Source organism: Jatropha curcas, chromosome 8 (genome assembly GCF_041381405.1).
Source record: "Jatropha curcas cultivar XTBG-Jc1 chromosome 8, XTBG_Jcur_1.0, whole genome shotgun sequence".
NCBI classification, from domain to species: Eukaryota; Viridiplantae; Streptophyta; class Magnoliopsida; order Malpighiales; family Euphorbiaceae; genus Jatropha; species Jatropha curcas.
Window position 1 is genome coordinate 4691553 of NC_143158.1, and position 16389 is coordinate 4707941.

Below are 16389 nucleotides of genomic sequence, written 5' to 3' on the forward strand. Positions count from 1 at the left end.
TAGGATTTTTGTTTCTGTTATAAACGTGAACGTGGCTTGAGTTAGGGTTACGACTGTGGATGGCTAATAAAAGTATTTATCGGAGATTAATTTTGAATTTGGATACATCATCGGTTTCGTTATCTTGGTCAGATGAAAGCCGCCACCTGGCGTTGCGAAGAAATTTGAGAAATAATCAAAATGATGTTTTTCTGATTTTTAGCTTTTTATATAAACTTTATTTTTATAAAAATATTTATGTAATTAATTAATATTCATAGTTAGAATATATATTTTTAATATTATAATTTTATTTAGTGAGATGTAACGAGACATGATGTAAAGTAATTATTTTAATATAATAAATAAAACAGTAGTAATTGAATTTTAAAAATCTAATTATTACTGATAATTCTTTAATATTTGAAAATTCAATTTTTGATAGACACAATAATATTTGGACTAGCCAAGCCAACCTTCGTAGAGATTCTTTTTTAGATAGAACTTTTTTTTCCCTTCAAAATTTTTAAAATAAGAGATTGCTAAAATTTGAAATTTAAACTTTAGCAAATAAAAGAAGGCTCTTCAACTTGAGACTCGCCTCAATCAACAACTAAAAACATTCAATTTATAGCAAAAAAAAAATTAAATATTGAATTCTAATATTATTATCATCATTTTTTAATTTAAGCAATGATGTTTACCTTTAATAATAAATAGTAATAATTTTATTTATTAAATTATTTTACTTTTTTACTCGAGATTTGCTCTTTTTATCATCTGGCGTAGAACTACATTGCGTCATAAATATATAAAAATAATAATTTTTAAATAAATTACACTTTGCTTATATTTTTACAAGGCAAATTAAATCTTATTCCAAAAATAAATACTTAAATAACTAACCTGATAACCCAACACTAATAACAAAAATTAAATACACAGTTGAATTCATTTGATATTTTATTCTAACAAACGAATTATCCAATGGAATTGTTCGGTTTGGGATCTAAAATTGTTTGATTTGTTTAATGAAATAACATAACTATTTAATTTCATAATGATGAAATAATTGTGATAATAAATTATAACATATTATAATTTTAATATCAAAATTTAAGATAATAACAAATAATTGTTTCAAGAAATTATTATATTACCTGTTTGAAATTTAAATTAGAACTAAAAATACACTCATATAATCACATAAAAAACACATATAACGAATTATAAATGGATCGGGACCTTCTTTCTTCTCCTGCGGAGCCCTGATAAAGTCACCGGCGGCAGGTTCGGTTCATCTAATAGATTCGGTTCAAAATGAGCATCCTATTGGTTCCTCTGCAACCATACAAATGCAAACCACTGTCCTCTCAGTAATATGAGAGAGGTGGCACCACGTGCCATTCTGCAAAACATGGGCCGTACATGGATTGCTGTGGCTCCTAATTAATTAATACAAAGTTTCAAACACTTAATTATATATATATTGCTAATTACAATCCGATAAACAGTCCACAAGAGATTCAATTAACTAAACTCATAGATGAGTGTTTGACACTATCCAAATTTAATTTCATAATATATTTAAAACCAACTCAATTTTAGTACAATCACTTGGCTACAATAACAATTATTTTATATTCTTGAATTATATTAAATTTTATATTGATTTAAACTTATAATGTAACATCTCTTCCCGGTCCACCCATTAACCCGAATGAACCGAGCCGAGACACTACAATCTGGTTGAACCTATGTCCTGTCATGCTGATATCATCATGTATGCTAAATGTTTATATATATATATATATATATATATTCCATCCGTTCCATTTTAATAGCAATAAATAAATATTTTATCTTATTATACTTTTAAGTGCTCATTTAAGATTTTGAGACTATATTAATTATTTTTTTCTAATTTTAACCATATTTATCAGGCGTGATTTGTTTTTATATTTATATTTAAGATGGACAATTTATATATTATATCATATATTTTTAGAAAATCCATGACTTACGATCATTTTCTTAATACTTGTAAAAATAATAAATGTTACTATTAACGTAAAGTAGATAGAATATAGTCTATTTTATATGTGCTTTTTCACGCACAAACTATAGATTAGACTTATATTTTTATACTAGCAATTTTAAATTTCGAACTCCCTAGCTTTATATGGGATGTTATTGGTGATACCATAAATATACACAAACATTAAAAACATAATTAAAGCGAATAAATGATGAATATAAAGGAAAAAAAATTATATATATATATATATATATATATATATATATATATATATATATATATATATATATATATATATATATATATATATATATATATATATATATATATATATACTAGTATTGAGGTGAGAGAATATTTTTGTTATTGATGAACTTTGATTTATAGTGTTTATTTCTAAAATATACTACTTTAAATCATAATTTTGCTTCTGAAATGCATTTCTTACATATATTAGAAAAGAAGTATATATCCCAAAAACTTTCATCATCACCCTCCAAAACTCTCTTCAAATATTAATTATATGCAATTAGTTTCACTTGATTTTGATAATTTTTTATCTACTATTTGATGCTAACTCTTAATAAAACTGAATTGATTGCTGACCAAAAAATAATGGGTCTATGAGATTTTTGAATTAAGTGGTTTATATAAAAGAAAAGGGGAAACGACATGATTAATAAAAAGAGAAAAGAATAAAAAAACAAATCAAAGAGGAGATGTAAAAGGCTTGTCGCCCGTCTTACAAGCTATGTCTGATAGCTTTTTTTCTGGAGATAAGATGGCTAGCAAAGTAGTAGCTATATATATATAGTTGATTAATAAAAATAAAATCAAATATACAAAATAAAAATAAAATTTGCAGTACTATTTTACATATAATTGTTCTTTTTTAAAAGGAAAGAGATCCAGCTTTATTACGAGTAAAACTCAGAAACACAAGAAGGGATTGAATCCCAAATCTTAAAACAAGCAAAACGAATTACCTATTTACAAAAATAGCTTTGCAATACGAAATTAACAAACCAAAAATATATATTATTGTTCTTAATTTTCTATTTTTCTGTATATTTTTAGGTCATGTTTTTAATATTTTCACGACTATCTTTATACTTGTTTTTTTTTAAGTATGAACTAATGTCATTTAAGTACGAAAAAGGAAAATAACAATAATGATAATAATAATAATAATTAATGAAAAGAATGGTTTATTGACGTCTACATGACTGTTAGGAATGATTAATAAAAAAGCAACTACCAAAAATTTCGCCTTTTATGGAAAAATAATTAAAACTTTTAAACATGGTTCTTCTTCTTATAGAGCAAAACGGAAAAGGCAGGCACGTACAGTGGTGTACTCGTATCTAAACATCATAATAAGTTTTCTCGTAAAAATAAATTTTATATATTCACAGTTCAGAAAGCTAGGGTTTCGCTTAAAAATTTCTGATTATAGTTTGTTTTTTAGGGTTTCCTGGCCTGAAACATTTTAATTATTATTAGCTGTTGGTTGTTTAACTAAATTAAAATATTATAATTTTTATATTTTTTGACTATCAAATAAATATTCAATCAATTTAATTTTATAAATTTAAATGTTAAATAGAATAATTTTTTCAAGTTAATGGATGTAATTTTTTATAAGTTACAACGCTCATAATTCAGTTAATGGATACATAAGATTTACCGATAAAAATATATAACACCAAATACATGTATAAAGAATTAAAAAATCTAAAAAGAAAAAAAAGGGAAGAATATTCATCGATGAAAAACTCATCAGTGAACACCCAAAGAAGCCTCCTGATGCTTAGTTCTACGGTTTTTGAGATAATTTTTTGATTTAATAAGATTTATAGTATTTAGGCTTTTTACCCTTTTGAAGTATTCTTTTTGTATTACAGTATATAGATAGAAAAAGATAATTAAAAAAAAAAAAAGATCTAACTTGGTAGTTAGGAGGAATCCATTTTAAGAGGAAATGACAAGAATAATTGGAGAAAGCAAATTAAGCAATTATGGCAAATATCCAAATATATATATTCCTTGCAAAGAACTCCAAAAACTCTTCCAATTACTCTTTAATTAATAAATAATATAACACCTCTAATTCACAAATTGCAGAAAAAAAAATATTATAATAATGTAATTATGCAGTAGTTTTCCTATCAATTTTTTTCTTATTAAACTCATATTTAATTTTTTAATTTTAATTTTATGTTAATTGTATAATTTTTGTAATTTAAGTTTTAATCATGCGCTTAAAAGCAATATATTTATATATATTGGTGAAGAACCCAATAAAGCTGAATTATGAGTAGCAACCAGAAATACTACCATGGGGCCACCTTCCATATATATCTGTGTGTGTGGTTTCCTCAGCAGGTACCAGTCCACCACCATGCTCGGCGAATCTGCAACTTGTCGGGTTTTCAAGATTTTGCAGAACTGTATCGATGTAAATTTAAAGATTTTACTTGTCATTTGGTTCAAAACTTATTCTTTCTTCTTCTTCTTCTTGATCTTTTCTTTTTCTTGTATACTTTTGTTCTTTTACCAATTACCCAGAATTCATATATATATGAATTAGCATAGTAACTCTGTATTATATTCTATTATTTATGTACTTTTTGTTCTTTTTCTTGGTTGTCAAAAACTTTTTCTTTGGTAATATATATATATATATATATATATATATATGTATGAGGAAATTAAGGAGCAGACAAAGGACCTTAGGTTGTGGAAATATTTCCCATTCTCAAATATATTTTTATTAAATTCTTATTGGATCTATCTGCTGGACCTATATATTTATGCATGATGTGAAGATCAAGAGGGCCCTTTTTCTAATTTTCATTATATATATAGATTATTGAAGGGTGAGGTATCTTTTTCAAGCTTCAACTGAAGGAGAAGAACCAATAATATAAATATATTTAAATGTATTTTCTTTTTTTTTTTAGATTTACGTGTCTAATTTCAACACAGATATCAATGGGTTCACTGACATGTATATTCTACTGCGATGGATGTAAGAAAAAGTTTATTAGAATCCTCACCTAATCAGTACTTTAATTTACCATGAGCAGGAGAAATTTATTGTAACTCATTTATCTCTTATTTCGATTATGAAATATTTACGCTTTCACGCGATGCGGTATTCAAATGCAAAGTTCATTAAAAAATGAGTCGTTAATTAATATTGATCTAACCCATCTGTTATTCAAAATCATGCAATTAAGAATATATATATTACGGTATTTAAATAAATAGAAAAAAAATTCAGTTAATTAAGTTTTCTTTTTTTTTTTTTTTTCCATGATCTCCTTGTTAGAAGGTACATTTTTTACCAAACCATTATGATTTTTCTCTTTCTCCCTTTAGGAGTTGTGATGCTCCATATATGGTAAAATCAATCAATGAGTTCTGGTAACTTGAAATTGAAATTTCATGAACATGGAGGTGGAGCCAGAAGAGGATATAAGTAATCGAAGAGATGAGAAGATAAATTATATATCACTTTCTATATATATTGCTGAAATTGGATTTTTCAAATTGAAATTTCTAAATTAGAGGAACTTGGAAAGTTGTTAGACACAACAATAAAAGAAGAGGAAATGCTGGGTAATTAATATCTCTCTATTTACAAATGCATGCTGAGTTGATTTTCTAAAATTAAAACATAATTTAGAGGAAATTATTTAATATATTATGTGTATTTCCAATTTTAATGAAAAAAAGGTCAATAATTGATTTTTTTTTTTATCTTAGTAAAAAAGACACAATATCCTCACTTGCATCAATTATCGTTATTAAATTTGAGTGCATAATTGATATATGTAAATTTTCTTTCATATTTTATAGTTGTTAAAACCTTTCACCGATTTAGTAAGAGTTAACAAAATAAAGATAAACTATTCACTCGCATGTATCCATGATATTATTTCGACCTATTTAGCCTTTAATAAATGCAAAATTTATTTATTTTTTAACGAAATAAATATAGAATTCACTTGTATATCAAAAAAATTTTAACAAGTCATTATATTATGACATTGGCATAAATATACTTTAAACGTTAGCTATTAAAAATCCCATATCAGCAATTCTTAGGACCCTAGCTAACACATCAAATACAAAGTGAATATCAAGTTATATTAGTGCATTAATGTTTTTTAATGTGTAATATATAATTAAATATTCATAATTGGTAATCAATAATAATACAAAATACGTAAAAGCTCATATAAGCTTTAAGGACGACATTATTATTATTATTATTATTATTATTATTAAATGACACTCCTATAATATTTTTGACTTAAATTGCAGTGGAAAAACTAGACACAACCATCACCCCCTTTTTTTAACTGACCAAAACAAAACAATTCACATGCAAAGTAACTATACAGGACAAAAAAAAAAAAAAAGGACTAATCACTTCGTACCTTCTGTCTATTTTTCTCTCCAGTTTAGAGGAATTTACCTATCCAAAGATGACTGTCACGTGTAATTAATTCATTCACTATATTCTAATATATACACAAAAGACATATTCCATGCAAATTTTGGTTGATACTTTAGTTAATCTTGCTTCTAAATTCTTTTACATAACGTTAATGTCAATGCATGGCACTTCTTCAGGATCTGGTTGTGTTGTTAGAAGCTTACGAGTTGTTTGATTGCAAGAAGAAGAAGAAGGACTTTCGGGTATGAAATATAGTTTTGAATGTTAACCATTTACGTATGTACATAAAATCAAGATTCAAGCTCAGAAAATGTTGAAATTCTTGGGTAAAAATAAATATATGATTGGTTTTATAATAATTCACATGAATTGGTTCATTATTTATTTCAAAAACATAATTATTCAAAACATGTATATTCATCGAACTTATGACTTTGAGATTATTAATGCAATAACTTTACTATTACACTAAAGTGATCCTCGATATTACATTATATATATATATATATATATATATAGTAAAAATAAATAAAAAGAAAAAAAGGAATTCTACATATTTTTCTTGTAAAGATCTACAAGAAACAATTATGTTAAAAAGACATTAATTAAAGCGTTAATATCAATAGCTAGGTAGCTAATACACTTGTTGAATGATGATGGTGATAAAGTATTTTAATTTCTATTTTTGAGTTTTATCAAAAAAAAAAAAAAAAAAGGAAAAAGAAAAAGAAAGAAAGAGGTTGATATGTTAATTTCATATCACTATATCTATACATATTTAGCCACTAAAATCACTTCTCTAATTAACCTCTAAACCTCCATTTTTGAGCCATAACCCACCACCCTCCATTACTAGGGTTAGATATTTATTATGCAACAATGGCCTAGGGCTACATCTGCCAAATAACAAAATAAAATAAAAATAAATAACTTATTAGGGTTTTTTAAAGTTAAACTAACTCCACGCACTAATAATGCATGTGTATTACACGCACCAATTAAAACACACATATATGGAAAAGGCATCTTTGGACCAAGATGACATGACATGTTCTCCGAGCTTAAGTTATCCTCCTAAAAGAGCGTGAATGTTACGCGTTGTGAAACGGTAACTTTCTCTATTTGCAATCTCAGGGTTTTCCTTTTAAGCCTCTCGAAAAAGCTTAATGGATTGTGATAAGACCCGCACCTTCGTTCCACGTGGACGTTTTTCATTGGTTGGACTTCTAATTACACAACTCCTCTCTCTACCTTTCTTCCTTTCTCTCTCTATGCACACATGTAATTATTTTATTTATAAATTTTAAATAAAATAATAATAACGACATGGCATGGGCATGTGTAATGGATGATTTTAATACAGTAAGATAAAAACGCTATTTCTCTCTCTTTCTTTCTCTCCTTACCTAAAGAATCGAAAACCCCTCTCTCTCTCCTCTTCTCTTAGCAAAAGCTAGGGTTTCTCGAACATCGCACTCTAAATTCTACTCGATAATCTTTGAATCTCTGCTCATAGCTTGTATTTTCTTCTTTGCCGCCAAATGCTCTTTCTGTTAATACCATTTTTTGGGCTAGCCGTGAAGAATCGAACCCCAGTCCATATAAGATCGGGTCTGGTTATCGTCAGCTCAGATAAGGTGTCTTTTCTTCTCTAATTTCTCTTTTCTCAATTTGATTGTGTGTTTGGCTTTGTTGTTTTTTGGATTTCTATGGGTTTTAGCTGAATTTCAGCTGGTTTGTTTAAGGTATTTGGGTCATTTCACTGTGTTTTGTACGTCAACTTTGGTCTTTTTTGTGTGTTTTATCAGTTGGGTTTTATTCGAGGTGTGACTCTATGGATTTTTCCGATATTTCATGTAGTATTTTGTAGGTGTTTTGGTGGGGAAGGTATGTTGACTGTTCACTGGTTATCAATTTATACGGGAGGAAAACCCTAAGTTCAGTTTTTATTTGTGGATTGATGCGCATGATTGTGATATTTAAGTTGGAGCTTTTAATGGTCGTTTTGAACTGGGTTTGTGTTTCTTATTGTTATTATTATGAGATCAATCATTGGTCTACTTTTGTTGAACACCATAATCAGTTTTAAGTAACCCTAATCTTTATGCTTCGTCTTACTGGCGTGATTTTATGAATTAATCTGCAATTGAAATGAACGGGTTCGGTTATAAGTTTGAATATCTTCCTTTTAGCAAGTATCAATATGGTAAGTGCATATCTAAATTTGTTGTCATGGGATCCTAGGGTTTCTAATTATTTCTTTCCTTTTAAACATTATGGACTTTCATTTTGCAAATGGTTGTTATTTTACGTTCTAAATCAGTCTAAATGCTGATATATTAGTTTCTTAACCATTTTAAATGAGATCTAACATGGAATATTTCTTTTTTCAGCATAAATACTTGAGAATAAATTAACAAAACCCTAAAATGTGGGTGTTTGGGACTTCTTCTTAAGATCATATTTATTGTAGAACTATTCTATAATACAAAGAATAAATTAACAAAAGCCAACATGGGTCTTTATTATAGAACTTGAATAGTTTGCTTTGGAATTTGCATATGATAATGGACTTACTTAAGCTATTTATGGTTTTGTGCACATAGAAATTCATGTTTTGAACACTGGGGCAATATATGGTTGAAAAATGGAGGGGAATACTGTGGTGGAGGAGAATCATCAAAGTAGCAATTCTAACCTTATCTCCAAATCTGTGGAGTCATCCATTAAGATTGACTCAATATCTATAGATCTCATCAATGCTAATGAGAAGATTTCTGCAGACAATTGTGAACACTTTTCGATACGGTAAGCCTTGACCTCAACTGTTTGCTAATTTTGTATATAAGCTATATGGGGTATAGTTGTTGACACACTCACACACATGTGAATGAGAGAAAGAAGGTCTTCCTTGCTACAATCCAGATGAATCATTGAGTGTCAATATCATGAGCAGATGTTTGTTTGTAATTTTCTCATTTCTTTCGGATTTTATTCACATTATTTTATGTTCAAATAATTCAATCAAAGGCTTTCAATTTTCATATTGAAGATACTGCAATGAGAACTGAGTGGGAGAATTTGTTCTCGACTTTCTATTGTTTGTAGTAATGTTTACTGTTGTGGATGAAGTATTAGGTTGTAACTGGAATTAGACAATAAGGGAATATGGAGGGAGATTTGGTACCTGAGATACATTAATTTTTATTTTTATTTTTTTGTACTGGGAGTTACTTTATTAGGAACTATGTTACTGCTATAAATGATTGACTTCTGCATTTTCTACAAAACTATGCTTAATAAATTGCCTTCTCCGAAGCGCAGTGGATATGTATCGGAAATTCGCAAAAGGGACTGGAAGATGTGTTGGCCATTTGAGAGCAATAAGCATGATGCTGAAGCATGCAGGCTTCCTTCTTTCCATGTTCCCAAGTTCAGATATTGGCGTTGCCAGAACTGCTTGTGGGATGTTGGTGCTAAAGGCAGTCAAAATGATTGTGATCCCATTCTTAAATCTTGTAGTGGTGGATTAAAATCGAATAGCATTTCTCATGCATTAATTCTTGATGATGTTGAAATGCTACTATCTGATTTCCAGCAAGCTCCAAAGCTTGACATTCTCAAGGAGAAAAAGGTTGATGCTAATGCTTCAGCTAATTTGAATAACACCACCGAATTTCACCCTTCATCTTGCATTGATATAGACAAAACAAAAACTGGTGTTGCACATGGTCCCACTTTAGGTATATATACTTCAATTAAAGCTCAGATGCAGACTCATATTCTCCATATTAAATTATTTGGGTCATTTTGTCATCTCTCCAGGGCACAACATGGAGTCAAATGATAATTTGGACAAGGAAATGCATGTATTGACTGCAGAAATTTCGAGCCTGATGCAGAAAACCTATCATACAGATGATATCGGTAAATTTTGCTAAAGAAGATATGGCGTTGCTTTCTCAGGATCTGCAGTTAGAAATGCTTTTACTTTCATTCAGATGATAATGCTTCTGATATCTGTTGCAGGAAATCTCAAATCGATATGCAATCAATCTATAGACCTGTGCAAACCAGGCTGTGGACATAATGAAGTTGCTGATGCTGAATTGTCTGGAAATATCAATTGCATAGTGAAAAATGCTGCTAAGAATCATGATACAGGGAAAGTAATCTCTGTGGCTGATCAGCGCAAAGAGTTAACAGCTTGTGGGATGTCACGAGACGCTGGTAGTATTGAGGAAGCATGCAGTGCTGACAAGAGTGAGGAAAGTGGACATCCTTCTCCGGAGTTGGATGAGTGCGATTATGCTTCATCTGAAAGTGCTGAAATCATGGTTAGAAATAACCCTCAGGATCTTCATTGTGATAATTTGAGTGGGTTGCACCGTAGGAAAACTAGAAAAGTGCGCCTGCTAACTGAATTGCTGAGTGAAAAAGGTGATGGAGACATTGATAACATCAGGACTGAAGGTTCTCCATCCAACTGCATTCCAGAAGTATCTGCAGCGGGAAATAAGTTGCCTGTTTCCCAAGGTCAGGAGCATATTCTAGGAAATCTCAGAAGGGGTTTGGGTCAACATAGGAAAAGGAAGTTAGATCAGGATGAAGATTGGAGACCACTGGAAACGAGCTCTCCTATTAAAGCATGTAAAGAAGCTAGAATCATAAAGAGAGATGTGGAATCCACTGATGCAATTGCAAAAGCTTTTGCTAGAATGCATTTGCAAAATAATATGAAGAAACAATGCCTCAAACGTAGAATTGACAGAAGTCCCAGTACAGGTAAGAGGAAAAACAAAAAAAGCCTGATTTTTTATGAAAGTTCATCCTTAGTGTCCATACAAGAAAACCTGCCTAATGAAATTGGGAACAAAGCTGGTGATGTTTCAAACTGTAACGCTGCTGATGGAGTTTTGCTTAAAGATACACATGATACTGTTACAGGCGGAGAGGTAGATTTTTTTGCTTTGTCTGCTCAAAAAATGGATAAGAAACCCAGTTTTAAGAAGAGAAGCAAGATGCCTCAGGTTGATGATCAGCAGGTTTCATTAATTACTCAGAATCATGGCATGCTCAGAGAAGATCTGATAACTAGAAAGTTCTTGCACACTGGACCCGTAATGGTTCCATTTCATTCAGCGCATCAGGATACACCCAATGAAAAGGGACCAAATCTTTCTCTTAACAGCTTCTTAACCACACCGAGATATGACACACAGAACAATCCACAGGTTGAAGATAGGCAGATTTCTATATTGACACTGCAGGAGGGCAAAGAACAGGTTAACAGGAAAGCTACAGAAACCAAGCATGTTGAAAATTTCATTTTTGCTTCTAAATCTTTACCAGATATGCCCTTTGGTAAAGAAGCTTACATTGACCTAAGTGGCAGAAGTGGTAAAGGAGCATATATTGACCTGAAAGGCAGGAGAACTGCCAGCAGAATGCCCTTCCTCAATGAGGGGCAGAACTACACATCTCAGGTTGAAATTGGCAGTTGTTCTCATATGCAGCAAAAGGTAAGAGCTTTCTTATTCTTGCTGCCACTGCTAGAATATAAAGCCTTGATCAACTTATCTTGATTTATACATGGAGAAAGACCTGCATTTGCTCCTGATTTACTCCATTGTTTGTTTGTTACTGGTTTAGACGGTTATAACGAATTTCTGTTTTAAAGTCAAATCTGAATTTTTTGGGGTATGTATCAATCTGAGTGAATACAATTGATGTTAAGTTGTTATTTTGATATGTTAAACATACAACTGTTTATGAGTTTAAAGCAGGAAACAGCCCTGTATGTTATATATTTTCTACTTTAAGTTCCGCACTTCACTCATTAATAAAGATGCAGTTTGGACTTCTCTAGATTATATTCTATCTGGTTTCAGTGTCCATAATAAAATAATTTTGCTTTTCTCCTTTTTAATTACCAGAAATGTAGTACATCAGTGCAATAGAGAAAAAACTTGGGAAATGTCTGGTCTTTCACAGACTTGGACCTCTTAGAATGAATACTATCTCTTCCCATTTGGACTACTGCCTAAATGTTGTCGATAATTCTTAATGTTGGTTAATATGGCTTATGTTTGCTGCACCAAAACAAATTATTGGTTTCCAATACTTGTTGAAACAAATTTAGATATTTATGTAGCAAGGCACACCTATTTTAATCAGTGCATATTAGAGTTGTGTGTTTTTCCTTTTTAATCATAGCAATTTAAAATGATTAAGTGCTTCATGGATTGCCTTAATTGGTAGCAACATTTAATTTTTTTTTCTCTTTATTCCAGCAGTTTTATAGCACAGGCAGCAACTTGAAAAAAATTGGATTTCAGGAACATTCAGCAGTTATAAGGAAAGACAGTGACCAGAGAGCTAATAAGATGCCTGAACAGGGAGCTTTAGATGACATTCCCATGGAAATTGTTGAACTCATGGCAAAGCATCAGTATGAGAGATGTCTTCCTGATGCAGAATATGATAGATGCCAATCAGAAATTACTAATAACATCAAGAGTGGCCAGACAATGGATTTCAAGAAAGCATATGGGAAGGGAGAGATGAGCTTACTTCAGAAGGAAAGTACTGAAAAACGAAATCCCTGTGCTAAAAATGGAAGAAATGGAATAGTGAAGAGGGGGGAAAACATGGGACCTACCAAACAAAAGTCAGTTGATTACTTTTCCCATGCTGATCTAAACCAATTAAATATGAGCAAGCTACAACAAACCGCTACCCCTACAACTCTTGGAGGATTTTTTCAGCATCAAGACCAGCCATTAAGTGGAGCCCAACATTTTGATTCCAGTTCTAGCAGGCAAAATAGTGCTCAAGGTTGCAAATGGATTGGGGATGTGGCAAACGGTTCCTTGCACAACTGTTTGCAGAGCTCAGGGACATGTAATACTTGCCAGGGCATTTCACAGCAGAGTAAAGAAACAAATCAGCTTTGGCCCTCCATGTTGCCAAATCACATGCCTTTTGTGTATAGCATTCCTCAGAAGTGCACTTCTGTAACTACTACCAATATAGATGTTCTTTTGAATTCTCCTAGTAGTATGCACAAGGAAAATACGACTGGAAACCGTGATCTGAAGTTTCTGAATCAGAATGCCACCAGCTTTGGAAAGCAAAATAGGAACTTTGGTTCTGAGAATCTTAGGAGATGTGCAGAGTATCCATTTGCTTGCAAACATAATGGGATTGAGCTTAATCAAAAGCCTATGGGATCCTTGGATCTATACTCTAACGAAACCATACCAGCAATGCATTTGCTCAGCCTCATGCATGCAGGACTTCGCTCCAGTGTGCCAATAAATCTGGATGTTGCCCCAAAGTTTCTCAAAAGACCTTCCATAACTCATGATAAAGATCCTCAGGAGTTTTCAAGGATGGATTCTGGGGCCTATAGAGCCACCAATGCAATGAAGCATACATCATATGATTGTCATGGCAAAAATCAACTTGCAGAGAATTCTTATGGACGTATTTCTTCCACCTCAGCAGTAGTAGGTCCAACTGCTTCTTCATTCCAACTCGATAAATGTTTCCAGAAGGCCACTGATTTTACCCATCAAGTTTCTCAAGAGAAAGTGAAAGTAAAAGACTCCGATTCTCACACACAAAATAGAGGCTGTAGATTGCAAAAATCATCAACTCCAAGTGGCAATTTTGGCACCAATTGTGGATCCATTCCAGTTCATAGCATGCAGACAATGTTTTTTGGTGCATCAGATTCTATGACATTTCCTTTACAGTTCCGTGGTCTGGAAAATTCAGCTAAACACAAGTTGGAGGTACCCAGTGGCAGCCAATATGTCCATCCTCATAAAAGCAATTCTGAGACTAGAATATGTAGTGTGAACAGAAATCCTGCTGATTTTAGTGTACCAGAAGCTGGGAATATATACATGATTGCAGGTGAAGATCTAAAATTTGGAAAGCTGGTTCCTCTTTCAAATGGGTATCGCTCAAGTAGATTGGTCGGGCAGAAGCGACAGAAGAAGCTTCCTGCTGTGAAAGAACATCGGCGGCATCTGATTTCATGATCATGCCTAGTTTCAATGCTGGTAGTCATTTAAAAGCTCTATCTGTTTGTTGGTTAACACTACCACTTTCTTATGTCTTTTTGTGAGCCTTGAATTTTGCTCTCATTCTGATTTCTGTTTCGTCAGCAGGTAAAGTTTCAGTTGTTTTACCAGCTTCCTTCAAACTAAAAAATGTATCTGCAGTTTTATGAAGGATCAGATGGTAAATGCCAAGCCAACCTTTCTAGAACCATGATTCGATTTACTTCAGATCTTGCCAAATTATGGAAGCCATCCTGAGTGTATCGTCAGGCTTGTACATATGTAAGCCATACGTGCGCCTTGACCTCGAGAAGTAACTTTATATGTATGTACTTTTGTACGTCTTCTTGTATTTTGGTGTGCTTATTATACAAGGTTTTGTTGATTATGATAAAGAAGGTTCTATTGAAGCCTAATGCTGCCTGCCTTAATTTAGCTCCGAAAGGGGGGTAGTGTGCTTCAATTAGGGAATCGCTCCATTCTTGAGCACAAATCTGGAGTGGAAACAAAGAGCAGGACATTAGTTTGTATGCTGTACTTGAAAGCCTGTGGATGGAGATTGTTAACAGGTTCATCAATAAATCAGCAGTAAAAGAGTTCACTTGTCCTTTTAATTTTTGACATTTTCAAAATGTAGAATGAAATGAAAGGGGGTATGCATTTATTCAACCCCCATTATAAAGTGTGTCCTTACATGCAGTTGATATAATGAACTTTTGTAATCTGCCTTTAGAACCTCTTATAGATTTGTTGGTTACCTGCACCTTGTTAGTTAGTTAGTTAGTTAGTTTGTTATTGTTGTTTTTGTGTGTGCGTGTGTTTTTTCCCCCTCTAATAAATCATCAGCATTTCTGGAAGTTAGAGGATGCCATATTTCTGTTTCTGAATTTCCATCTATTGTCTGTGGAGTGATCATGCTTGGGCAGAACAAGCTAGCTTCATATTGAAGTTCAAAATGCACAATAATTTCATTGTTTCCGATCAATTAAATAGATTGATTAAGAAAAATAAATTTGAACTTTTTTCTTATGGCCTATTGTGTGTTGGAATACCAATTGGGAGGCTTTGAGTTTTACCAGAATTATTTTTGTATTGTGAAATGTGGTAAAAATCATTAATTAAACAGTAGATTTCAATTTCTTGATTTTAATAATTTTTATTTTATGTAGTTTAACGTTTTGTATTTTATTTCTAAACAACATAATTTTTGTATGCAAAAATCAGAAACAAATCCAAACAATTGGTTTAATTGGAATCGATGTATAATTTGTTTTTTACAGTATATCTTATAATGCATTTTACTTAGGTGAAATCATAAAACAATTTGCATTGGGATATTATAAACTAAATTTTTATGAATTAAGTATACTTTCGAATTTAATTAAAATATAATTTTTTAAGATTTAACTTGAACATACAATCCTATTTATGTTGGTTAAGCTTTAAAATCTATATATGATGAATTTTTGTATGTATACGAGGCATGAGCTTTTAAATGTTTTTGTTAAGAAATTGGCAAATCAGTCACGTTAACTTTATTTGTATATACCGCTTTGTGTTTTATTGAATATTATTCTATTTATTGTAATTTTAACCTGTGAATGTGATACCTTTCAAATATATATACTATATTTTTATTTTATATAAAATTTTCTGATTTATTCTGTCATTTAACATGACTAAGACTGTATTCGGCAATAGCTTTTTCAGTAGCTTTTAGTGTTTTAACCGCTCAAAATGCTAAATATATATTTTTTATAATATTTAATAACATAACGTTTAAATTAGTTTTTAAAAATTAAAGTAATACTTTATAAAAGATTTTTAATGTT

The 16389-nt window shown here is 31.1% G+C and overlaps 1 protein-coding gene across 4 annotated transcripts; it reads left to right on the top strand.

Annotated features, from left to right (window-relative positions):
• The first annotated feature begins 7845 nt into the window (after positions 1-7845).
• Positions 7846-15414, top strand: EMF1 (embryonic flower 1 (EMF1)). 4 transcript variants are annotated; one of them, XM_089725057.1, is made up of 7 exons: positions 7846-8122; positions 9092-9293; positions 9810-10228; positions 10311-10412; positions 10515-12007; positions 12779-14553; positions 14666-15414. In XM_089725057.1, the coding sequence occupies exons 2-6, from the start codon at positions 9133-9135 to the stop codon at positions 14534-14536; spliced, it is 3933 nt and encodes a 1310-aa protein (XP_089581183.1). In that variant the 5' UTR covers positions 7846-8122; positions 9092-9132; the 3' UTR covers positions 14537-14553; positions 14666-15414. The 4 variants fall into 4 exon arrangements, with proteins under 4 accessions (XP_089581183.1, XP_089581181.1, XP_089581182.1 ...); XM_089725055.1 differs by having other exon boundaries at positions 7847-8122; positions 12779-14557; positions 14663-15414; XM_089725056.1 differs by having other exon boundaries at positions 7847-8122; positions 12779-14557.
• The last annotated feature ends 975 nt before the right edge of the window (positions 15415-16389 follow it).

Bases quoted from the DNA above. Each gene is read 5' to 3' on its own strand.
- EMF1 (XM_089725057.1), top strand. From the start codon at position 9,133: ATGGAGGGGAATACTGTGGTGGAGGAGAATCATCAAAGTAGCAATTCT. The intron at 9,294-9,809 runs GTAAGCCTTGAC...TCCGAAGCGCAG, and splicing joins TGTGAACACTTTTCGATACG to TGGATATGTATCGGAAATTC. The intron at 10,229-10,310 runs GTATATATACTT...TCATCTCTCCAG, and splicing joins TGCACATGGTCCCACTTTAG to GGCACAACATGGAGTCAAAT.